Raw genomic sequence first — 26,807 nt, forward strand, 5'->3', positions numbered from 1 at the left:
ATTTTATTTAGATTTACGTATACATTCATATGATTAAATTTTATTTATTTTATTTGCATAATAATTAATAATAAATATTTACAAAATTATTAAAAAAATATAATAATAATAAATTTTTTTATATTTAAAAGAACTATTGCTGGTTCAAGTTGTTACTATTGCCTTAAAAACACAATGATTGTTCTGCATTAGAGCGGGCCATAGAAAAGCGCGTATTAAATCCGAGCGCCGATCTGCTAGAGCATGACGTTCATGTTTTTCAGGACGTAGAAAACCTGGAAATTATAAAAGAACGATTTTGCAGTATTAGAAGTTTAGAAGGGGTTTGCTATAAAGTACCAAACTTACCCAAATTAAAATCATTATCCAAATAATAGGGCACCTTTTGATTAACCATTTTCCAGGCTAAACGTGCACAAGCACTGACAAAATGTATAAGGGGAGGGCAAGATTCCAAACAAGGGTATTCGTGTAAAGTTGAAAGGACCTAAGAAGAATAATACAAATATAATTCTTTATATGTAATCCGCACCAAACAGGTTTTTGTATACACTAAATCCTTTAAAAATTCTTATTTTGATGGACTAATTCACATTTTGAAATGTCGTTATATTTACCTGATTAAACACAGATCTTTCAATTTCACCCAAGGGAAAAGAATCGATGGTGTCGTGTAAATGTTGTCGGGTGGAACGATCCAAAGACAATGTTACTTCATTTGTACTGTCCAGTGGACAATTTAAGGTGCGTCTTACTTCCATAACCTTACGTTCACGCATACCATGACACAAACGGAATGAAAGCTGTAAAAATAAAATGTATATATTTTATTATTAACCATCATAGTTTATCACTTTATTTATAAACTTTAATCTATGTAATCATTATTATTTTCACTCAATCTTGTTAATTTTATTGACTTTCTTTGCTTTGATTTGTAATCAGACATGGAAAATTCAGTACTATAGTACTTTTTTCAGTACTTTTTGATACTTAAAAATACAGCGTTACCGCCGGTACATTTAATGTACTTTTTCTAACATCTAAACTGTCTACTATATAACCTATAGTCTTGTCTATAGTCTAGTCTATAGTCTAGTCTATAGTCTAGTCTATAGTCTAGTCTATAGTCTAGTCAATAGTCTAGTCTATAGTCTAGTCTATAGTCTAGTCTATAGTCTAGTCTATAGTCTAGTCTATAGTCTAGTCTATAGTTAGTCTAGTCTATAGTCTAGTCTATAGTCTAGTCTATAGTCTAGTCTATAGTCTAGTCTATAGTCTAGTTCTATAGTCTAGTCTATAGTCAGTCTATAGTCTAGTCTATAGTCTAGTCTATAGTCTAGTCTATAGTCTAGTCTATAGTCTAGTCTATAGTCTAGTCTATAGTCTAGTCTATAGTCTAGTCTATAGTCTAGTCTATAGTCTAGTCTAGTCTATAGTCTAGTCTATAGTCTAGTCTATAGTCTAGTCTATAGTCTAGTCTATAGTCTAGTCTATAGTCTAGTCTATAGTCTAGTCTATAGTCTAGTCTATAGTCCTAGTCTATAGTCTAGTCTATAGTCTAGTCTATAGTCTAGTCTATAGTCTAGTCTATAGTCTAGTCTATAGTCTAGTCTATAGTCTAGTCTCTAGTCTAGTCTATAGTCTAGTCTATAGTCTAGTCTATAGTCTAGTCTATAGTCTAGTCTATAGTCTAGTCTATAGTCTAGTCTATAGTCTAGTCTATATAGTCTAGTCTATAGTCTAGTCTATAGTCTAGTCTATAGTCTAGTCTATAGTCTAGTCTATAGTCTAGTCTATAGTCTAGTCTATAGTCTAGTCTATCGTCTAGTCTATAGTCTAGTCTATAGTCTAGTCTATAGTCTAGTCTATCGTCTAGTCTAGTCTAGTCTATAGTCTGGTCTATAGTCTAGTCTATAGTCTAGTCTATAGTCTAGTCTATAGTCTAGTCTATAGTCTAGTCTATAGTCTAGTCTATAGTCTAGTCTATAGTCTAGTCTATAGTCTAGTCTATAGTCTAGTCTATAGTCTAGTCTATAGTCTAGTCTATAGTCTAGTCTATAGTCTAGTCTATAGTCTAGTCTATAGTCTAGTCTATAGTCTAGTCTATAGTCTAGTCTATAGTCTAGTCTATAGTCTATAGTCTAGTCTATAGTCTATAGTCTAGTCTATAGTCTATAGTCTAGTCTATAGTCTAGTCTAGTCTATAGTCTAGTCTAAAGTCTAGTCTATAGTCTAGTCTATAGTCTAGTCTATAGTCTAGTCTATAGTCTAGTCTATAGTCTAGTCTATAGTCTAGTCTATAGTCTAGTCTATAGTCTAGTCTATAGTCTAGTCTATAGTCTAGTCTATAGTCTAGTCTATAGTCTAGTCTATAGTCTAGTCTATAGTCTAGTCTATAGTCTAGTCTATAGTTTATTCTAGTCTAGTCTAGTCTATAGTCTAGTCTAGTCTATAGGCTAGTCTATAGTCTGGTGTATAATCATGCATCATGTATAGTCTGAAAATTAGTTTAGTACTTAAAACCCTAAAAAAATACTTAATTTGTTATAAGTTAGTATTTACTACATAAGTATTTCAAAATTTAAATTTTCCATCCCTGTTTGTGATCATCATCAGGTTTGTAGTTTTACTAAATTTTGCATATCGCCTCCAGAAGATGTTGGTTTTTTTTATAGAAACACTCACCGTTAATAAAGTGCTTGATTATTGAGTTTTTATATAGATATACAAGAGAAGTAATACTTTAAACTTGTTCAGTCCACTTATCTATTAGTAAAAATTTTATAAGTTTCTTTTATAGAAATCGAAAGTTAGTTAATAATAAACATTTTGCTAACAATGATGTCGTTAACAAAAGCAAAAGTTTTTTACTATCGGATTTGGGTGTTTTATGTTCAAATATTATAAAGTGTAATAAAAGTAATTGAATTGTTTTTCTTAATTTTGTTTTTAATATAATGCAGTGGACAAAAAATTACGATCCTCCATTTACCCAAGTACTCTTTATATAATTTTCACTTACATGAATGCTGATGCAAAATATTTTCTCGACAAAAAAGTGCTTTCTGAAAGCGGGATTATACGAGGTCAAGGGTAATTATGGACCTATCCTTATATATGTTCTATGGATTGCCGTTTACATTAAAATTGATACTAGTGCTAATAATTCAATTATTGATCTCCATTTACTAAAGAGGACTTTGTAAGGAGGGCAGAGCCAAACTAGGTCTGGTCATTACGAAAATCGGTAGTAATATTTTGACTTACAAGTTATTGCGATTTTTGTAGATACTAGAACATTTAACATAATTATGAGCTCAGGAGCCCTATTCAGGGGGTACGGCTAGGTGAAATAATGGAACGATTTCATGAATTTTAAATATGCTTCGTCTTAAGGTTGCGACCTGTAGAGTGCGCACCAGATTTTGATGGAAACATAATCGGACGGACATTTTTACACTGAAATCGTTCTCTTATTTTGAAGCTGGTAATGCAACTGAAGTTCGGTTGAAACGCATTTTCAGTTGTTTCTGTGATAGATTATAAAAATTGGAACAATTGATTTTTAATGTCTACTGAAAAAATAGAAAAGTTCTTTTGGCAAAAATTAAATTTTATGTGAAGATCGCTGTCAATTGTCACGATTTGAATTTAAATTTTTTTTTTGACAGTTTTAACTCCCCAACATTTATTGTTATGTCTTCATTACGCATTTCATCACGATCGCGATCTACTAAATTAACATTTTTAACATATTTAATAGCTTAAAGAGACAAGCCCGGCCAAATAAAATTTACAAAAATCGACCAAAACTAAAATAACAACTTACCACTATAATTGAGAATAAGATTTTCGCTTTTAAATTATGAACGTGTTTCAGCTGCGGCATACTGTCCAATGCCTCCAAAGTATCTGTCCTATTTTCTAAATACAATAAACGATACTGTGAAACCATGCCGCTAAAAAAGAGAAAAACAAAAAAGAAAAGAAAAAAAATTATAAAGTATTATTTAGCAATTGAAATGTGTACTTTAACTGAAATCACAAAAAATAAGATTAACAAGCGAAAGCGTTTAGGTGTTGTTTAAGCAAATGTAACGCAAAATTTGAATTCAAAAAGAAATTTTGTTTTCAAATTGAAGGCGTTTATGTTATACGTTTATATTTTTGACACATCTTACCTTATTTCCTCATTAGCTGAATCATCTGAATGATAACCATCTGAACAACTGCTACCATTCGGTGAACCCATACTTTTGACATTTGTTGGAGTGACCTCTATACCTTCGGCACCCATCATTTGTAAAATAATCTCACAGCCACGTGAGAAGTTCATAAGCAAACCAGCAGCTGGCCTTTTGTCCACATTGGCTTGCATGTCCACCCTTTTCACCTGGCCCACCGCTTTTAAGACCTCTTTATCATTTTCCACTCTTTGTGACAGGTTTTCTATGAGACTAGTTAATTGTTTTAAGGCTGGTTTATCGAGTATTGTCAATAGGGTCTTATTATCGATAAGTCTCTGTTGTATATCACCATAACTTATGCCTAACAAACGTTGATGTGACGAATGTGCAGGATCTTGATTTATGGTGATCATACTTAACTCCTCCAATTTGTGTAGCGCCAATTTGTATGTGTCTACATGTCTTTGTAGTTCTGTTTTTAAAGCTATATGCAGAGATATCAATTGACCAGAGGAATCTGTTGTTAAGCCATGAACACCTAAACCTTGTACGGCATCATTGAAAGATTTGCGGGTCTCACGTATAGTCTGTCTTAAATTCGGTTCATATTGTACTAAAGATTGTAGGAGTTTTGAACATCGTTGCTTTAGCCCTGGATCGTGGGGATTTGAGAATAATCTAACCAATTGCCAGAGTACAGCTTCAGTGGGTACATCGGGTTTGGGGGAGGGATTAACAGCAATTAATCTAGAAGATTATATGTTAGTTAAAATATAGGTAAATGGAAAAAAGCTTTTTTTTGATCTGCTAAGAAATTTCCTGTAACAAGTTAGAGTATTATGCTCAACCATTTGTTAGGTATATTACCGGAAGTTATTAACTAACTAACTAACTAACTAACTAACTAACTAACTAACTAACTACTAACTAACTAACTAACTACTAACTAACTAACTAACTAACTAACTAACTAACTAACTAACTAACTACTAACTAACTAACTAACTAAACTAACTAACTAACTAACTAACTACTAACTAACTAACTACTAACTACTAACTAACTAACTAACTAACTAACTAACTAACTAACTAACTAACTAACTAACTAACTACTACTAACTAACTAACTACTAACTAACTAACTAACTAACTAACTACTAACTAACTAACTAACTAACTAACTAACTAACTAACTAACTAACTAACTAACTAACTAACTAACTACTACTAACTAACTAACTAACTAACTAACTAACTAACTAACTAACTAACTAACTAACTAACTAACTACTAACTAACTAACTAACTAACTAACTAACTAACTAACTAACTAACTAACTAACTAACTAACTAACTAACTAACTAACTAACTAACTAACTAACTAACTAACTAACTAACTAACTAACTAACTAACTAACTAACTAACTAACTAACTAACTAACTAACTACTAACTAACTAACTAACTAACTAACTAACTAACTAACTAACTAACTAACTAACTAACTAACTAACTAACTAACTAACTAACTAACTAACTAACTAACTAACTAACTAACTAACTAACTAACTAACTAACTAACTAACTACTAACTAACTAACTAACTAACTAACTAACTAACTAACTAACTAACTAACTAACTAACTAACTAACTAACTAACTACTAACTAACTAACTAACTAACTAACTAACTACTAACTAACTAACTAACTAACTAACTAACTAACTAACTAACTAACTAACTAACTAACTAACTAACTAACTAACTAACTAACTAACTAACTAACTAACTAACTAACTAACTACTAACTAACTAACTAACTAACTAACTAACTAACTAACTAACTAACTAACTAACTAACTAACTAACTAACTAACTAACTAACTAACTAACTAACTAACTAACTACTAACTAACTAACTAACTAACTAACTAACTAACTAACTAACTAACTAACTAACTAACTAACTAACTAACTAACTAACTAACTAACTAACTAACTAACTAACTAACTAACTAACTAACTAACTAACTAACTAACTAACTAACTAACTAACTACTAACTAACTAACTAACTAACTAACTACTAACTAACTAACTACTAACTAACTAACTAACTAACTAACTAACTAACTACTAACTAACTAACTAACTAACTAACTAACTACTAACTAACTAACTAACTAACTAACTAACTAACTAACTACTAACTAACTAACTACTAACTAACTAACTAACTAACTAACTAACTAACTAACTAACTAACTAACTAACTAACTAACTAACTAACTAACTAACTAACTAACTAACTAACTAACTAACTAACTAACTAACTAACTAACTAACTAACTAACTAACTACTAACTAACTAACTAACTAACTACTAACTAACTACTAACTAACTAACTAACAAATCCGAAGCAATACACCTAGGCCTCTGTCGAGCCTGTTGTGCGCTCCTTAATCAGTGCCTCAGGTGGGAATCGAACCCACCACCTCCGGTCTACCACACTTGAACACTGACCACTAACCCACCGCAGACCACAACCAACCAACTAACTAACTAATCGCTAGATTCTTAAAAAGGACCTATCACATACATTCTATTATTTGCGAATTTTCTGCTGCCCAGTTTTTAATAATTTCAATTCTTATCTCACCTTGAGAAAAACGATTCCAATAAATAAGCACTGTGCGGCAAATGCTCCAACAACAAATCTATAGGCAGTTCAGCAATAACAGATCTCAAAACAGAAGGACCCAAACGACCAACCACACCAGCAGCTTCACGATATTGACGACCCTCGGACAGTAACATTAAACGTCTCAAAACTTGACGAGGACTTGTAAGAAATTCACGACCATCACGTGAAGGCCCTCGTATTCTTTCGCGACTGTCAGCCATTGATAAAGATTCTTGGTGATTTTTCAATAAGATTTGTCTCCTGCGTATTTAGTGGATGTTATTTATCTTGAGATTTTTGATTGTTTTGGTTTTGGTTTTGTTTCAATAAAATAAATTCAAAAAACAAAGTAGTTTTTGTTTCTGTTATAATGAAATAAGTGCTAATGAGAATTATTTTTTTTATATACAAGTAATGAATTTAATTAATGTTGGATTCACGTTAAAAAATATATATGTATTTTTGTTTAAAAGAAATCTTACAGCATAATGTTTGTATTACAAGATCCTTTTGGTTTGTGTTACATCAAAAATTCTAAGATGAGTCACGAGTTGGAGGAAATTTAAGGGAACTGAAAATGTAAAGAGGGAGAGATAATATATTTAATTATTTAGTTTTATTAGTTGATTAGGTTCAGAGTTACAAATAATACCCCATTAGCATTAAAAAAATAGCAGTAAAAAACAAGTAAGAAATTATAGTCGGGCGAGGCTGACCATATAATACCCTACACCTTTGACAAAAATATAATGTGATTTAGTTGCCATAATAAAGCATTTAAGTTGAATTGTACCTTGCCTTAGATATACATACTTAAGCCGTTTATTGTTGAATAAAATTGTGGACATTTAAGTGAAATTTTGATGGGGGCTTTTTATAGGGGCTAGGGTCACATGAGAACCTATTATTATGGAATTCGTGAGGGTCCTCAAGTCTTATATACAACTTGGTTTTTGCAGCTTTTTGTCGAGATATGAGTATATTAAACAGTTCAGTTGTATGGGGGCTAGGTGAAATAATGGACCGATGTAAACCATTTTCAACAGGCTTCATGTACGGCACCATAAAAGATCATGTGCCAAATTGAATTATCTCCAAAATTGCGACCTGTAGTTTGATTACTAGGTTTAAAAGGGGGTTCAGTTGTATGGGGGCTAGGTGAAATAATGAACCGATGTTAAACATTTTCAATAAACTTCGTGTACGATACCATAAAATATCAGGTGCCAAATTTCATTGAATTATCTCCAAAATTGCGACCTGTAGTTTGATTACAAGGATTACAAGCCCTATTGGGGGGTTCAGTTGTATGGGGGCTAGGTGAAATAATGGACCGATCTTAACCATTTTCAATAGGCTTCGTCCCTGGGATAATAGAAGATTATGTACCAAATTTCATTGAATTATATTCAAAATTGCGACCGGTAGTTTGATTACAAGGTTTACATGGACGGACGGACGGACAGACGGACATAGCTAAATCGACTCAAAAAATTATTCTGATTGGTATACTTTAAGGTGGGTATAGGACCAATATTATTGTGCGTTACAAATATCAGCACAAACCCAATATAACCTCCCCACTAAAATGGTGTAGGGTATAATTAAACCTTTTTTCCCATCCCTGCTTAATTTTCCACACAAAATTATCCACAGTCGATAAATCGACTTTCTTGTAAATATAAAACAGTCGAATACTTGATTTTGTTAACAATATTTCGGCCATGATTATAATGTTGCAATTTTTTTTATACCCTACACCACTTTAGTGGGGAGGGTATATTGGGTTTGTGCTGATGTTTGTAACGCACAATAATATTGGTCCGACACCCACCTTAAAGTATACCAATCGGCTCAGAATCATTTTCTGAGTCGATTTAGCTATGTCCGTCCGTCTGTCCGTCCGTCCGTCCGTCCATGTAAACCTTGTAATCAAACTACGCAATTTTGAAGATAATTCTATGAAATTTGGTACATGATCTTCTATTATCCCAGGGACGAAGCCTATTGAAAATGGTTAAGATCGGTCCATTATTTCACCTAGCCCCCATACAACTGAACCATTCGAATAGGGCTTTTAAAACTTGTAATCAAACTACAGGTCGCAATTTCGGAGATAATTCAATGAAATTTAGCACATGATCTTTTATGGTACCGTAGACGAAGCCTATTGAAAATGGTTAACATCGGTACATTATTTCACCTAGCCCCAATACAACTGAACCCCCGAATAGGGCTTTTAAAACTTGTAATCAAACTACAGGTCGCAATTTCGGAGATAATTCAATGAAATTTGCACATGATCTTTTATGGTACCGTAGATGAAGCCTGTTGAAAATGGTTTACATCGGTCCATTATTTCACCTAGCCCCCATAAAACTGAACCCCTCGAATAGGGCTTTTAAAACTTGTAATCAAACTACAGGTCGCAATTTTGAAGATAATTCAATGAAATTTGGCACATGATCTTTTATGGTACCGTAGATGAAGCCTGTTGAAAATGGTTTACATCGGTTCATTATTTCACCTAGCCCCCATACAACTGAACCCCCGAATAGGGCTTTTAAAACTTGTAATCAAACTACAGGTCGCAATTTTGCAGATAATTCAATGAAATTTGGCACATGATCTTTTATGGTACCGTAGATGAAGCCTGTTGAAAATGGTTCACATCGGTCCATTATTTCACCTAGCCCCCTTACAACTGAACCCGCCGAATAGGGATTTTAAGTTCATAATTATGTTTAATATACTCATATCTCGACAAAAAGCTGCAATAACCAAGTTGTATACAAGACTTGATGACCCCCACGAATTCCATAATAATAGGTTCTCATATGACCCTAGCCCCTATGAAAAGCCCGCATCAAAATTTCACTTAAATGTCCACAATTTTATTCAACAATAAACGGCTTAAGTATGTATATCTAAGGCAAGGTACTATTCAACTTAAATGCTTTATTATGGCAACTAAATCACATTATATTTTTGTCAAAGGTGTAGGGTATTATATGGTCGGTCTCGCCCGACTATAATTTCTTACTTGTTTTTTATTAATTTTCAACATTTTACTTGCAATATTAAAGAACAATCAAAACTCCCTTTCCAACTGTCACTTCCTTCTATTATGTTAATTCATATGTAATTCAAACTGTCATCTACTTCCTTTTAGCAATGGCTTTCAAACTGTAATAAAATTAGTTTTAGTAAAACGGTACGTGTCTAAGGTCGCATTAACTGCTGTCTCTCGTTATTTAATTAAATTAAAAAGGAAATAATAGTGTTTCGGTTATAAAAATAGTGTTAAAATATAATTTAATTAATATATTATGAAATAAATATAAAATGTAATTGCTTTCTATTAGTTTAGCATGAAAAATCTGCAATTGAAAATTGCAATTGCTTGAAAATGTCTAATTTGTTCTAGAAATGATGAGTGTTGTTTTTGTTGTGTCGTTTGTTTTTTTTTTTTTTTTTTTGTATCATCTCCTTCGTGAAGTGGACAGCAGTTAATAAACAAAAGCAACAACTTGGCGTTGCGCGTATGACTCGTTGACGGTTGTGACCGACTTTTGCCAAATACTTAAATAGTGAAAAAAGTAAAGAGTGAATTTGTGTTTTGAGAAAAGCTTGTTAGTGCAATATTTTTGTTTTTGTTTTCTCATTGAAATGAGAAAAAAAGTAAAAGTAAATAAAGGGGCAAGAGGAAATAAGTAAAAAGCAAATAAATACGTATTGTGTTTTTGTGTGAGTGTGTGTGTGTAAAAATTAAATAAGGCGGAAAGGGAAATATGTTAAAAAGTATCTAAATGTTTTTTTTTTAATCTAAAAATTTATTTTAAGAAATAATTACGAAAAATCATAAAAAATTTAAAATAAATAATAATTAAGAAAGGAATCATTATTTTAGTTTACATGTTTGATTCAAAAATATAGTTATGTATTTAGTTTATGAAAATTAACAAAATGTTATTTCTGTAATCGGTCCGGGTACCGAACGGCTCAAAATGTTTTAGGAATCATCATTAAAAAATATAATAAAAAAATTATTCAATTTAAATGCATTAGTTATGACTTTCATTTTGACATTTTATGGATACATACCTGCTAATAATATAAAGGAAACTTGTATAAAACATCGTTTATAATAAAGGTAAGTGTCTAAATTATTTATGAAATATACAAATGTTTTTTATACTTTAACTAAAATAATATAAATGATTTTTTAACATTGAAAAACTCAAAAGGACTGAAAATTATGTTCTGAAAAACCACAATCGTTCCAATAAGATGTAAATACAAAAATCAGCCAAAAATTGTAAAAGTTCTTACAAATTCCTTAGATCATTTAGTATTAAAAAACACATAAATGAGCAATATTAAAAAAATTTTGGGAAATATGTATTCTAATAAAACTATGTCACTACAAGAAGTTGTCAAAATGAGGATGAAGAGGAGACGGTAGCCCAACTTCTCTGTTACTGTTTGGAAATGGCCCTTTTTTGAACCTTAAGGTCAACTTATTTTTATGATTATCAGATCTGTTGAATGTTTAGTTAGAACGGCTTTCTGCATTCCTGAACTTGTCAAAATGGTTGTGAACTACAATTTCACACTAAGCTGGACGTATGTTTTTAACCTTAAGTCTCTATATCATTACTTCTAGGGTTCTCTTCACATTTTCCTTCTATCCCTTTTCCCATTCACCATCTCTCTTTCTGTCAAACCTAACCTAACCAAACCTATGTCATTACATTAAATATAATCGTATTAAATGTGAGTTTTTATCTTCATTAGATAGTGTAATGGGGTATAGTCATAAATGGAAAACCCTTCAGTCGGCCGTTTTAAAACTTTAGTTTCAAACTTTTAACAATTTTGTTAACATTTTTTTTAATTTTGCTAAAATCTCCATATGACTTATGGACAATAAAGAAGGGATTAAATAGTAAAGAAATTAGATCGATATCTTTCACAGATTAGCGACACCTGCGATTTTAATTTGGAGTATTTCGGAGAAAACAATTTTTTGGTAATATTTAATACCTTTTCATATAAAATCTTTTTATAATATAATATTCCTGGTAATTAGAAACATATGTATATCTGAAGTTTTAGTAAAATCGAATAATGTTAACCCATAAACTGTGAAGGTCAAACTTATGCTATGCAATATTGCGAAATTTTCTTGAAATATTATCTTGTTCTCAACCGATTTAAATGACACTTAGAATATATAATGAAGGAAATTAACCCTTAAACGTAAATGTATTATTATATTTGTATAACATTTACGTAATATATAAACTAAATATTCAATGCCATTATGAACCAATCCACATAAAATTGATGAAGATGATTTTAATCTCCTTACATGATTTCTTAAGACTATTATGAACCCTGAAACGGATTTTATATGGAGGCTTGCATTTAATATGGACTGATTCTTATGAAATTTGAGATTTAAGTACCTATAAGTCTTGTTTAACTCAAATTTCATTGCTTTATAGGCAACTGCAAGCTTGTTATGAGCGTTAAAGTTATATTCAGAAGGGGACCTTATATTGGGAATGGGATCAGTAATGTTACCGATCCTTAAGTATGGAGATTTTAGTTTCTATAAAACTTGTTCATATTGAACTACTTTTATGTAAGTTATGAGAGTTAAATTCTTTTTCTGAATGGGACCTTATGAGCGTTTAAGTAATTTTCAGGAGGGGACCTTATATTGGGAATGGGGTCAGTTATGTTACCAATCCTCATAAAATTAAGTAGGGATATATGTATATGTTCCTATGAAAGTTACCGTCGTTGTTATACTGTTATTTGTAATGCAGTTATGAGTGTTAATGAAATTTTATAAAGGTTTACTCTATAGGATCAATTATAGGTTAAAGTCAATCTTACATTAGAAACTAGTTTTTGGATTCTTAAAATTTCATAACATTTACTGTCTAATTGAAATTTTTATGACAATTTAAAGCATATTCCAGGGGGCTACTTGTATGGTGACTATGTGAAAACGTGGATTGATAATGACCAAGTTCAGTACCAAACATTTCTGATCAATGTAAAATATTTTGGTAAAATTTAACTTTCCTAGGTCCATTTCTCTGGTCTCTACGTCAGACAGACATGTCTAGATTCTCTTAGAATTTTAAAAGGACCCACTAACATGAAACAACAGGTCCAATATTGTCTAGGTGTCTTGTTTCACATCTCAAATATGAAAATTTTCTTAATAGATTTTTACTTCTCAATTCGATGTACAATATTTGACAACTTTAATCTTTTATTTATTAACAAATTTCCATAACAATTTTAAAAATTATGTAAATTATTTACCCCGAAACTTATGCTATCATAAAATTATTTATACAAAATACCACTTATAAACCATTGATAAAGGGTGAATAATATTATTTATTTTTTTTTAGGGTTAAATAATTTAGTAGAGAAACCAAACATTAAGCAATTTTTGCTCAAAATTCTTTTAAGCGTAACTACTAAAATATATATTTTAATGGTCTACCTAAAAAATGAATGCATGTTGCACATGCAACAATTTTGTTGAACGATTTATGTTATGAGATAAATACTAAAAATCACAAACAGTTAGAGTTGGTGGGTGTAAATTTATAACAAAAATAATACTTAATAATATTTAAGAAAACAATAGCATTTTTTTATATGGTGGGAAAATATAATAAAATTGTTTTCCAAAAAGAAAAATAAAAATAAATTAACAAAAATATTCGTTAAATTGCTCTAAATTGTTATAAATTGTTTTATAAGTTGGAGAAAAAATATTGTAAAAATGATTGTATTCATTTGAAAATATGTTATAATAGTTTATAACAAACGGAAGTTTAAACACAGGTGTTTACAATAATTATTATTTATTGTCATTATAAGCGCAAGAGTATTTTTGGCTGAGTTTTGGACAAACAATCTCATGACAAATATGATAATTATAATTAATTATTTTTAAATTACTCTTGCACAGTGAACACACAAGAAAATAATTATAACATGTATGTATCTAAATAGAATTCGCTTGTATTTTGTTTAAAATGCAACAGATATGATAAAAAAGAGATAAAATCATAAATGACACATCGGTGTAACTATGAGACGACACATTTTTATCTAAATTTTATTCTATTTAGACTTTAGATGCATTTATGGGAAAAAGGGTGTTTTAATGAAAAGTGTTTTGTAGTCTTTTTTTTACATCGTGTGGAATAACCCAAACTAAAGGAGAACTACAAGTCTTATCAGTGGGAGCTAGTCCGAGGTTAGTTTGAAAGTGCTTATACTGAATAGACATACATGACTGAGACCATAACGACTGCAGAGCATGTGGTGAGGGTAGTAAGACACTGTAACCCTTTCTCTACAAATGAAGAGCCTTTGTCAACAATAGAAGGAAATACTGAAACACTTTTCTGCCACATTTTTATCTAAATTTTATTCTATTTAGACTTTAGATGCATTTATGGGAAAAAGGGTGTTTTAATGAAAAGTGTTTTGTAGTCTTTTTTTTACATCGTGTGGAATAACCCAAACTAAAGGAGAACTACAAGTCTTATCAGTGGGAGCTAGTCCGAGGTTAGTTTGAAAGTGCTTATACTGAATAGACATACAGGACTGAGACCATAACGACTGCAGAGCATGTGGTGAGGATAGTGAAACACTGTAGCCCTTTCTCTACAAATGAAGTGCCTTTGTCGAAATAAGACCCAAATTTAACGGATATAACATCGTTAAGGAAATACTGAAACACTTTTTTGCCATTGACGAGTCTTTGTCGAAATAAGATCCAAACTTGATCTTATAACGGATATAACATCGCTAAGGAACATTGAATGGAAAATTTTAAAGAATTAGGTCCAGGAGACTGAATTTCTGAATTCATTTTTAAGGATGGATTCACTCAAAATGTCTTCATACTTAGATATGCTTTTCGGAGAAAACCCATACGTTGTCAAATTTACTACACGTTCTCCTATCATCGGTTTCCAATTGAACTTATGCTAAAAAAATCTCCATTTAATGAAGATTGTTAGTTCTTAGAAATTAATGCAATAGTAGCTACAGTGTCCGGAGTTTCACTTTATCCATTTTTTTTTTGATAGAGGCTCTGCTGTATATAGTTTAAGATCCCTGATTCTGAATTGATTTAGACTTTTTTATTTTAGTTGGAAATCCGATACAGATGTTTGAGAACCGTATTGAAATGTTCGTCATTCTCTTCTCATTTCTATAGTTTGACCTTATAATAACCAGCCAGAACTTTGGATTAAGGGACCTTGATTAATATGGACGTTCATTTTACAATCAACTGCGTGAGAAATTATTTTAACTATCAAAACTTTTTCATCCTTTGTATTTACTGAAACAACTAAACGGCCTTTAATTCCTATTACGGATAACTAAGGGTGTAACCCTTATCGGTCACAATCGTTGATTGGAAGCGGGTTTAAACAAGAAATGTTCAGTGTTTAACGTGTATCTCACCATCAGGATGAACTTTTAAGGGCTCCTCTACAAAGAACACTTTCAATTATATCCATGACTCATTGGACCAAATACAACTCTTATAAAGCTCCCACTGAAACGATACTGATGTCTATGAGTCAAATGGCCCCCTGAAAACCGCAGACTATTCTCCTTTTGAGAACCCGCAACCAACTTTAATATGTTCAGTTTAATATTCGATCTACACCGTTCAGCCGAAACCTTTTGATACGGTATGGATAACGGAAAATATGCCACTAGTCCATATATCAGACCTTAAAACAATATGCTATTCCTGCTATTTAGGTTTTATCACAGTCACAATATGATCCCTGGTTCTAGTGGTACCAGATGACAAACTCTGGTCAAAATTCTGTTTAAAAACTCCTGAAGTTTTAATTCCTGTGCATCTGAAGCACTGGCAATACCTCTTTCCCTCAGAAATATTGGCAAGGGGTTTGACCATAGAGCCTCATGATTGCTATATAGAGTGCCGGTGTGTTAATTGATTGTGTGCTTTATATCAGACTGGGTATGATTGTAATTTTACTGAAAAAGACTGATAAATAACCAAAACTGCTAGCTTATTAGTTCCAGTAGTCACAAAAAGTAATAAGAAATCTGAGATGTTGGTAGCACCCCGATAGTACATATGTAGTACATGAAGGGCACTAGAGGTAAAACCTATTAACTATTCTGTACCATTAGCATCTGATTTTCAGGGTGATGAAATAGTCCCCCTAGATAATTGTGGCGGAACAATTGTCCTAAATTACATTAACACTACTTTCAAACACACCCGTTTTGCAAAGAACTATTCTTACACCTGTTAATCAGTTAGTCAACCAGCATGCACGTAGTGATATGTGATTGTCAGTCAGTCTGTCTGTCTGTCATTTTGTACCGTATAATCTGTTTAAGCAATGATATGTAATATTTGTTCTGTTGTTGTTTAAAAACAAACTGAATAAAACACAGTAAAGGTCCGCTGGAGGTTTAATGAACCTTTCCGTTTTCCGTTTAAATTGTCTTCTTCTTTTTTTATTCTATTTGTACTTTGATGTTGTTGTAGTAGTTGTTGATTTAAAGTTCTTTCTTTTTAACTGAAGTACATACATACATATGTTTGTGGTATGAATGATTTGTACATAATGTTTGGGGAGATAAATTTTTAAAAACCAACATGATTTTATTACACCATCATTTTATTGTTTTAATAACAACAAAACTAAAATAAATTCTTGTACATTTTTTGTTGTTGTTGTTTCATTTTTTATTTTATTTATACTTGTTTCATTATTTTAACATTACCCCGGAGTTTGTGTAATCATGTTAATTTTTTTCTTTTCTTCCATTTTTATACCAGTAATTTCTTTTTTTGATTTACTTCTTTTTTTATGTTGTCGTAATAGACACCTTTTGGTTAGTACATGAACAATAACAATAATTTCCTTACAAAATAAATTCTAAACCACTAAACTAACTTCTAACATTTGATATTTATTTCGAACAGTTCTTAATATTTGTTTAACAGCATTTTGTGTTTGAAATAGAAAGCATAAAATTCTGAGAATTGTTGTTATTAAAGGTTTTATGAGAATTAGTTTCCGTTTTTTTGAGATTTTCACATAAAATCGAGTTAGTGTAAGTAAATTTAAGTTTCTTAAATAAATAGTTTTGTTTTAATATGTAGTTTGACCCAAAAATTAATGTTTCTCTGACAATAGTTTTGAACATACATTTGTGTAAAAATTAAACCTGTTGTTCTAATAATATTGAATAAGTTAATTCTAACCAGAACTTCAATGTTTACCAAACACTTATTGTTTAGAGCAAGCGGTTCCCACAGATTTTTACTTCGCGGACCCCTTGAAGAACTTATTTAATTTCGCGGACCCCCCATACATATTTTGATATCTTATTGTTCTAAATAATTGGTCCATCCGAAATTGACCTAGTTCATTAATCCCTAGGTCTAATAAATGTAGAGATGTCATATCTATAAAATATTCCCGTACGTTGAGAATATATAACATTTCAGATAGGTTTTCAATTGCATGTTTTGAAGATAGAATGACTTCTTTGTTGATATGTTAACATGATGTTTAATTTTATGATCGTGAGAGCTTCATGTTCATTTTTCTTGAAGGAAAAGGTTTTTTTATCAAATATTGTCACATGTGCTTAAGGAGTCACGTTTCAAAAATTTGTTGCGATTGCAAAGGGTGAACTGAGTAAGTGAGCTAAGTTTTCGGGAAAATAATATAAGAAAGTTGGACTTCTTCTATGTTGTTGCGGAATGCGTTATCCGCATAATATATGATTTGAACTCTTTGTTAAAGTACTGTGAATTTGGAACTTAAATTTGAATTTTAAAATACCAACGAATTATTTTACTTCATGGTTTTTGGCTACATATTTACGCGAAACGCTATGGATTTTCTGATGTTAATTTAATAATATGTATTGGTCGACAAAATCAAGTTAAAATCTGTGTATCACGTCGGATTGGAATATTTATAAAGAGATGCATAAAGAGTCACCTCTGTTTTGGAAATATATAATTTTAGTCCTTTCAAACGAGAACACTTTTGCTTACAATTTGATAAACTTAAATCTGTAATAAGCTTGTCTTTGAATTGAACTCCATACTCCGGAATACCTGTATCCCTAATTTAATTGTAAGGCAGAGTATTATTTGTCTGAAATAAAAACCATTATTTCAGTACATACATATACAGGAAATAAAAATTACAAATCACGCAGTACTTTACTTTATAAAAGTTATACAATAAATTTGTAGGGCCTAGCTTCTTCCTGATAAACAACCGAAAAAATAAAATTCAAAAAGTCACCAAAAAATTTGGGATTATTGCACAAAAATTGGAGATATTTGTACATACATATAAAAGCAGAATATTGTTTATTCATGGTTTTTTTCGTTCGTCTTCGCGGACCCCCTAGGATTTTACTACGGACCACTAGGGGTCCGCGGACCCCCATTTGGGAACCGTTGGTTTAGAGAAGTACTGGTTCTGCCTGCCAAATCTTTCAAATCAAATAATAGCATTTTAAGTGTTATCAATAGTTTAAAATCAAATAGTTCTGTAAGAGAGGTCGTAGATTAGCTTCAAAGACAGTTACTTCATGAGAAGCTCACTTGGGACCATTAACAGCTGATCTGTTGAGATTCCTTATAGTTACAGGAGTCTATACTGGGTATTACCCACTGATTACAGAATTAAACCACCTGGATTCATTGTTAGAAATGCAGTACCCCTCGGGGCATGTTCCTTTGATGATAGACCCTCATCTTGGTGTATTGTAATCTCGGTGTAATAAGGTGTACCAGTACCTCTAGTCTGCCAGGACTATAAACTGGTGATGTCACTTCACTCCTCGGCTAGCCCTTGGCCTAACCAGAGAACAACATAATCTGGTACTACGGGTGGCCAGTTGCCCGCAGGACTTGCCTGGCTGGTCAGTTGGTTGAGATTCCTTCGGGATCCACGTAGTAGCTGTGGTTTGAACCAAAATTCGCAGAAAGATAATGTGTCTTTTCAAATGACACAGGTCTCTGTACAAAGCAGCATATGATGGATTCCTGAACCCGATCAAATTTTTTACCGGTATTACTTACCGGTCGTGTAGTAGGGAGCCGGGAAAATCTCCATATATTGGAGATTAGTACTGATTTAGTATGCCTTTTTACGCGTCAGGGAAGTTTCTCGGTGCTGTTGCCATCTCAACAGGAATATATTGATTCATTCTACGCGACTATTTGTCGGGGCAATTATTGGGTTCAGTTGACTTTGGAAATTCCTACATCCTTTGTCACAGATCGGTTCATGTAGAGGGATCCTGATTTATTATTTTGGGTATTTCGGGCTACCAAATACGTCTCTAGGTGCTGTTGGGCGACTTTAAGAGGTCCAGGAATACACTAGGTGAGTCTTTAGATGATGAGAATTTTTGTAGGGATAGGGATGTAGCATTTCTCATAACATCAATAGGATGCTTTCACCTGATGTAACCAGTGAATACCATCTCCTTTGTCGGGGTTAGATTGAGCTTGTCTCATGACTCCTGTTATTCCCCAACGGGGCTACTATGGCAAGAGATTAGATAGCTCGAGTACTTTAGCAAAGTGTTCGTACATGGACCGGCTCAGCCATGTACAAAAATAGCCACCTAATTTCTTCATAGAAGGATTCAGGGGCGATGGTAGACCGTTCTCAAGTCTACCCAGTGGATGAAAAAGACCACCGTGAAAAGACCATCCTCAGGGAAATGCAGTAATGAAGTGACGTTCTATATTTTCGGTGAATATCAATTTAAGACCTTACGGATTTGATAGAAACATTGCTCTTGTTTATGCGATTGTGAATAGTCAAATTCCAGGTTAGCTTACTATCTAGGATTACGATAAAGTATTTCGAGCGATCTATTCAACATAATCCAACTCCCACAAGGGTTTTAAATATAGTTTGGTAAAATCTGTGAAGATGATATAATCTTAGTCGATAGATCTTAGAGGATCCTCTTTCTTTTTGATTTATCGATGACTCATAAATTGACCAATTATTGGTTAGTAGACGAATGATATGCTTCAGTGTAGTCATTCAGGAGAGAACCAAAAGGCAAGAATAGCATGTTATGCTTTACATCCCAATTTGTCTTTCTTATAATTGACAGTGGTCTTATACTTATTACCATCTGTTAAATCAATATACGGATGGTCAGTATCTAATACTGGTCAATTAGTTCGAAAATCCTGCAGTGCTTAACACTCACAAACGTAATATTCAGAATCTCCCTTTTGTTAGTTACAATCAAGAGATCATCTGAGGAATAAGGTTAATTGTGGACCGATCGTCATAAAATTTGCAAGGATAGGTTTTGGTTCTTAATTGTTGTTTTTTTATAGTTATGTCGAATTTCATTGGACTTTTTAATCTTCCATTGGTAAGCCCTGCATCACATGGGACCCAGCCCACTAGGTGATAATTGGCGATGAAAAAGCGAATGTACTTCCTATTAAGAGAAGATAGCTTAATGATATTAAACTGACGAATGCTCCTCAGAATGAATAAGTCCAAGAGTATAGAATGAAGTTTCGCGGACACACAGAGTTACGGGCAAAACGGATTTGGATGAATGTAGATCATGCAAGCATGCGTAAAAGAGTATTGAAACGCTGAAACTCTATCTCTGTCATTGTCAGGCTATTGTTGAAATTAAATCGAAATATCTTGGAAGCGATGTTATTAGAGATATTTTATAGCTCAGGAACACTGATTAGAAAATTCTAAGTAACTACGATTAGAAACCATTTAGTTTCTAAACCTTGGACAATAATTCCATTAATAGATCGCTATAAGGTATCGCTGTATAAGGTTTTTCCACAAACATTTATCATAAAAAGGATGTGCCTTACAACGGTGTAGATGTATTTTTTCGGTTCTAATGTAATATGCTTAGTACATACTCCTTTCAACGTAACTTAAACATGGAAACAGATAAATACTCAAAATATTAAAAATATAAAAACAGCAAAATTTTGTACACATTTTTGTGCACTCTCTTCTACATCACAACTAATAATAATTAATGTCTAATAAGAAATTTCTAGATTTTCAAATACTTCCCAAGAAATCTGTATGTATTCTTAGATTGACCTTAATCTCTTTTAGTCGCATTCATAAATTTCCCATAGATAATCAATTAAAATAAACTAATAAATCTCTAACTACTTTTGCTTTATCGCTTTAGAATTTCTAACGTTTCATTAAATATTTATTTATACAACGGTATAATAAATTATAATTATGTTTTTAAATTCAATAGTACATATAACCAAACGAAAGACAAACAAAAATCTTAATTTCTAATTCTACGACATAATCAGAATTTTTTTTTACAAATTTCTTATAGGAAGCAACATAGAAAACAAAATAACTAGGTCTAAGACATTTCCCCAAACGGAAAGACTTAAAAAAATGAAGCTAAAATATGTTACTACTTTGTCTATCAACTCTTTCTTTATGTTTAGTCATACCAAATGTGTTTTATGTTCATAAACGTATAGACAGACATCAGTCAGTGGAAGATCAGCAAGTTTTCTCATCATTATTATTATCTTCATTATCTTTGCTATTATTGTTAAATATTTGTTGGTCATAATTATCATATCATAATTAGTAATATTTGACTGAGTTTAACCATTCTGTGCTTTATGTTAATTATGTTAATTTGTACGGGAAAAAGAATAAAAAGAACAAATTTTCATATTTAAATACAACAACAGATGTCTGAAAATAGAGAAATTAATGTTAAAACGGAGAAAAAAATATTTATGAATTTGAAAACAATACCAAAAGAAATTGATATTTGAGTTTAGAATTTAGGTAAATTATAGCTAAGAGGCAATTATCACTATTTGCTCTTCCTTTCTTTTGCATTACATTCTAAAAATATTTGTACATTTGAGCCATTTTTTAAAATTAACTATTAGTGGCAGATAAATTAGGAAACCCCAATAAATCTTATATTGACCTATTGGATGTCGGCGTTTAATGTTACTTTTACCCAACCGATATTAATTAGTCAACGGTAAATATTCTACTTATTTTTATGTTATCAAGTTTCTCTTTAGAAAGAGAGAGCTTCTTCTTTTTTTTAGCTCATTGATTTAGTGTCTTAATTTATTTGACATGATCTTGTAAAGCTATCAAAATTTACTGTTATTTATATTATTATGCAGACTTTTTTTTAATGGACCCTTATTTTTACTTGCTTTGTATTCTTTTTATTTGTTTTGTTTTATATGAATTCCGTTCTTTTTTGTTTAATTTTTATGCAAATTTAACATTTGTTAAATTTTGTTTGTTTGTTTTTTTATGAATTTTAATTTAAAATAGAACGTTCGCACTTTAAAAAGTTTATCACTAAACTAAACTATAAATAAAGTAAATTTTTGAAAATGTAAAGAATTAAAAATAGTTTCAAATTGTTTTTATTGATAATTTTAAACGTATTGTTATGGAACAGTTAAAATTAGTTGAAAGCTATTTTAAGGTAGCTTAAACGTTTTGTAATATTTAAGGCATATTTATCTTAAAAGTTTTAATAATGGAATATAAACTTTTTTAATGTAATTTTAAAAGTTTAAAGATTAATTTAGTATTATAACTGTAGTTATAGTTATTGAATTCTTTACTTAAGAGAATCAATCAACAAAGTTATTAATGACTTTGATAAAGTGAATATTTTTTTTAAAGGGTCTAGGGTCTATAGTCTAGTCTATAGTCTAGTATATAGTCTAGTCTATAGTCTAGTTTATAGTCTAGTCTATAGTCTAGTATATAGTCTAGTCTATAGTCTAGTCTATAGTCTAGTCTATAGTCTAGTATATAGTCTAGTCTATAGTCTAGTCTATAGTCTAGTCTAGTCTATAGTCTATAGTCTAGTCTAGTCTGTAGTCTAGTCTAGTCTAGTCTATAGTCTAGTCTAGTCTAGTCTAGTCTAGTCTAGTCTAGTCTAGTCTAGTCTAGTCTAGTCTAGTCTAGTCTAGTCTAGTCTAGTCTAGTCTAGTCTAGTCTAGTCTAGTCTAGTCTAGTCTAGTCTAGTCTAGTCTAGTCTAGTCATAGTCTAGTCTATAGTCTAGTCTATAGTCTAGTCTATAGTCTAGTCTATAGTCTAGTCTATAGTCTAGTCTATAGTCTAGTCTATATTCTAGTCTATAGTCTAGTTTATAGTCTAGTCTATAGTCTAGTATATAGTCTAGTCTATAGTCTAGTTTATAGTCTAGTCTATAGTCTAGTATATAGTCTAGTCTATAGTCTAGTCTATAGTATAGTCTATAGTCTAGTCTATAGTCTAGTATATAGTCTAGTCTATAGTCTAGTCTATAGTCTAGTCTATAAATTATAGTCTATAGTCTATCTAGTCTATTCTATAGTCTAGTCTAGTCTATAGTCTAGTGTAGTCTAGTCTGTAGTCTAGTCTATAGTCTAGTGTAGTCTAGTCTATAGTCTAGTCTATAGTCTAGTCTGTAGTCTAGTCTATAGTCTAGTCTATAGTCTAGTCTATAGTCTAGTCTATAGTCTAGTCTATAGTCTAGTCTACAGTCTAGTCTATAGTCTAGTCTATAGTCTAGTCTATAGTCTAGTCGATAGTCTAGTCTATAGTCTAGTCTAGTCTAGTCTGTAGTCTAGTCTAGTCTAGTCTATAGTCTAGTCTAGTCTAGTCTAGTCTAGTCTAGTCTAGTCTAGTCTAGTCTAGTCTAGTCTAGTCTAGTCTAGTCTAGTCTAGTCTAGTCTAGTCTAGTCTAGTCTAGTCTAGTCTAGTCTAGTCTAGTCTATAGTCTAGTCTATAGTCTAGTCTATAGTCTAGTTATTAGTCTAGTCTATAGTCTAGTTTATAGTCTAGTCTATAGTCTAGTCTATAGTCTAGTCTATAGTCTAGTCCATAGTCTAGTCTATAGTCTAGTCTATAGTCTAGTCTATAGTCTAGTCTATAGTCTAGTCTATAGTCTAGTCTATAGTCTAGTCTATAGTCTAGTCTATAGTCTAGTCTATAGTCTAGTCTATAGTCTAGTCTATAGTCTAGTCTATAGTCTAGTCTATAGTCTAGTCTATAGTCTAGTCTATAGTCTAGTCTATAGTCTAGTCTATAGTCTAGTCTATAGTCTAGTCTATAGTCTAGTCTATAGTCTAGTCTATAGTCTAGTCTATAGTCTAGTCTATAGTCTAGTCTATAGTCTAGTCTATAGTCTAGTCTATAGTCTAGTCTATAGTCTAGTCTATAGTCTAGTCTATAGTCTAGTCTATAGTCTAGTCTATAGTCTAGTCTATAGTCTAGTCTATAGTCTAGTCTATAGTCTAGTCTATAGTCTAGTCTATAGTCTAGTCTATAGTCTAGTCTATAGTCTAGTCTATAGTCGTCTATAGTCTAGTCTATAGTCTAGTCTATAGTCTAGTCTATAGTATAGTCTATAGTCTAGTCTATAGTCTAGTCTATAGTCTAGTCTATAGTCTATTCTATAGTCTAGTCTATAGTCTAGTCTATAGTCTAGTCTATAGTCTAGTCTATAGTCTATTCTATCTATAGTCTAGTCTATAGTCTAGTCTATAGTCTAGTCTATAGTCTAGTCTATAGTCTAGTCTATAGTCTAGTCTATAGTCTAGTCTATAGTCTAGTCTATAGTCTAGTCTATAGTCTAGTCTATAGTCTAGTCTATAGTCTAGTCTATAGTCTAGTCTATAGTCTAGTCTATAGTCTAGTCTATAGTCTAGTCTATAGTCTAGTCTATAGTCTAGTCTATAGTCTATTCTATAGTCTAGTCTATAGTCTAGTCTATAGTCTATTCTATAGTCTATTCTATAGTCTAGTCTATAGTCTAGTCTATAGTCTAGTCTAGTCTATAGTCTAGTCTAGTCTATAGTCTAGTCTAGTCTATAGTCTAGTCTATAGTCTAGTCTATAGTCTAGTCTATAGTCTAGTCTATAGTCTAGTCTATAGTCTAGTCTATAGTCTAGTCTATAGTCTAGTCTATAGTCTAGTCTATAGTCTAGTCTAGTCTAGTCTAGTCTAGTCTAGTCTAGTCTAGTCTAGTCTAGTCTAGTCTAGTCTAGTCTAGTCTAGTCTAGTCTAGTCTAGTCTAGTCTAGTCTAGTCTAGTCTAGTCTATAGTCTAGTCTATAGTCCAGTCTATAGTCTAGTCTATAGTGTAGTCTATAGTCCAGTCTATAGTCTAGTCTATAGTCTAGTCTATAGTCATTATATGTTGTTGTTATATGTACATATGTGTATACTTGACGACTGATGTTATTGAAAAATTTGGTGTCAATTTAGTACATGCCGTGTATATTTTTCTCTCTCTGTGTATGTTTTTATGTTCACTATTGCGTAAAAACTAAAAAGTACCACTTAAATAACGAAAAAGTACCTACAGATTTTCATTCGCCCAGGACTGTGAATGTTTAATTTTATGTTACTAGGTTCAATGTTACAGAAAATTCGAAAAGTACCTTCTGAAGAACGAAAAAGTACCAAAAAGCGACCTTTTATGGGGTTATTTTAGGCTCTATATTCATGTTTTTAGGATCTCTGATTTCATGTTTCTTGGTTCAATATTATGGAAAATTTAAAAGGTACCTTTTGGAGAATGAAAAAGTGCAAAAAGTCATCTTATATAGGTTCTCATTTAGTCCGGGTTCTACATGGTTAATTTCATGTTTCTAGGTTTAATAATATAGAAAACTTAAAAACTACCAGTTAAAGAAAGTACCAAAAAGTCCTCTTTTATAGGTTATCATTTACTTCGGGCTCTACATGCTTAATTTTTTGTTTCTAGGTTCAACATTACAGAAAACCCAAAGGGCACTCGTTAAAGCACCAAAAAGTACCTTTGTATTTCCTTCTGGTTCTTCATGCTTAATTTTATGTTTTCTCAAAGTCTTGATATTTTTTTATCGTAACGATATATTGACAGTTTTCAAATAAAAATTATTTTACCGGCAGAATATCTACCGGTTAAATAATAACAGGAAATTGAGATTATGGGCCTAAGTGAGTTCGTCGGTAGCGTTTCCTGATTTCCAAATCTATTGATAGAGAGTAGTAATTATAGTCTCTCGATATTCTTATTAATATTATTGAAAAAATATTTAAAAAATTTGCTTCTTTTACATTTTTGTAAATTTATAGATGTTATTAGACTTTGTTCCTAATGACACTATTATGACATTAATGATGTGTACTTACCACTTTACGTTAATAAAATTAATCCCATGTATGTAAATAAATATCCAAATTTTGTAGTTGTAGATTTCGAATCAATGTTTAAATTATATATACAACAGCGAAACTTCTTCAAAAATTCCAAGAAATTTAATTTTTTTGTTTTTTCGTTATTTTTTGATAATTCAAATAGCAATTACTTAAAAATTCAACACAACATGAAAATTGGAGCAATTTTCTACATGACACAAACTTTCAACATTTTTAATCATACAACTATTTTCACATTCCTCTTGACTTTTTATCCATTTACTGTGTTGTTTTTTAGCTTTTTTCTATAAATTTCTTTTAGTTTCAAATCACGATTTTAGAATTAACAAACAGTATTAAAACATTTGAAATTCTTTTAACCTTTTAACACACAATATAAAATACAGCGAGCGAAATTAACAGATACTATTTTTTTACTACGTTCACTCGTAACTCACAACAATGTTTAAAACAATTCATTGTGGCATGCAACAATTGCCAAAGTTAAAATAAATAACATAAAAAACGCGAGCTTTAACACTGGGTGCCAGCAATATTAGTTCGTAATGTTATAAAAAGTATTTCGTTGTATAAATCCGTTTTAAACAACCGTCAACGATAAAAGTCCAACAAAGACTG

At 31.5% G+C, this 26,807-nt stretch overlaps 1 protein-coding gene across 2 annotated transcripts; it reads right to left on the bottom strand.

Annotated features, from left to right (window-relative positions):
- LOC119605731 lies at window positions 1-26,807 on the bottom strand. 2 transcript variants are annotated; one of them, XM_037959009.1, is made up of 8 exons: window positions 26,163-26,807; window positions 7,359-7,447; window positions 6,853-7,137; window positions 4,185-4,937; window positions 3,833-3,962; window positions 618-803; window positions 349-487; window positions 1-275 (listed from the first exon to the last, which is right to left on the bottom strand). In XM_037959009.1, exons 2-8 carry the CDS (start codon window positions 7,361-7,363, stop codon window positions 145-147), a joined length of 1,629 nt encoding a protein of 542 aa, XP_037814937.1. In that variant the 5' UTR covers window positions 7,364-7,447; window positions 26,163-26,807; the 3' UTR covers window positions 1-144. The 2 variants fall into 2 exon arrangements, with proteins under 2 accessions (XP_037814937.1, XP_037814938.1); XM_037959010.1 differs by having other exon boundaries at window positions 53-275; window positions 6,853-7,238; window positions 26,163-26,800.

Source organism: Lucilia sericata, unplaced genomic scaffold, assembly GCF_015586225.1.
Source record: "Lucilia sericata isolate MDLA Ls3-8-SP2 unplaced genomic scaffold, ASM1558622v1 Contig000513F_arrow, whole genome shotgun sequence".
NCBI lineage: Eukaryota > Metazoa > Arthropoda > Insecta > Diptera > Calliphoridae > Lucilia > Lucilia sericata.

Coding starts and splice junctions, on each gene's coding strand:
- LOC119605731 (XM_037959009.1), bottom strand. Junction 4,938..6,852: donor TTGGAATCGTTTTTCTCAAG/GTGAGATAAGAA, acceptor ATAATCTTCTAG/ATTAATTGCTGTTAATCCCT. Junction 3,963..4,184: donor TCAGCTAATGAGGAAATAAG/GTAAGATGTGTC, acceptor TCTCTTTTTTAG/CGGCATGGTTTCACAGTATC.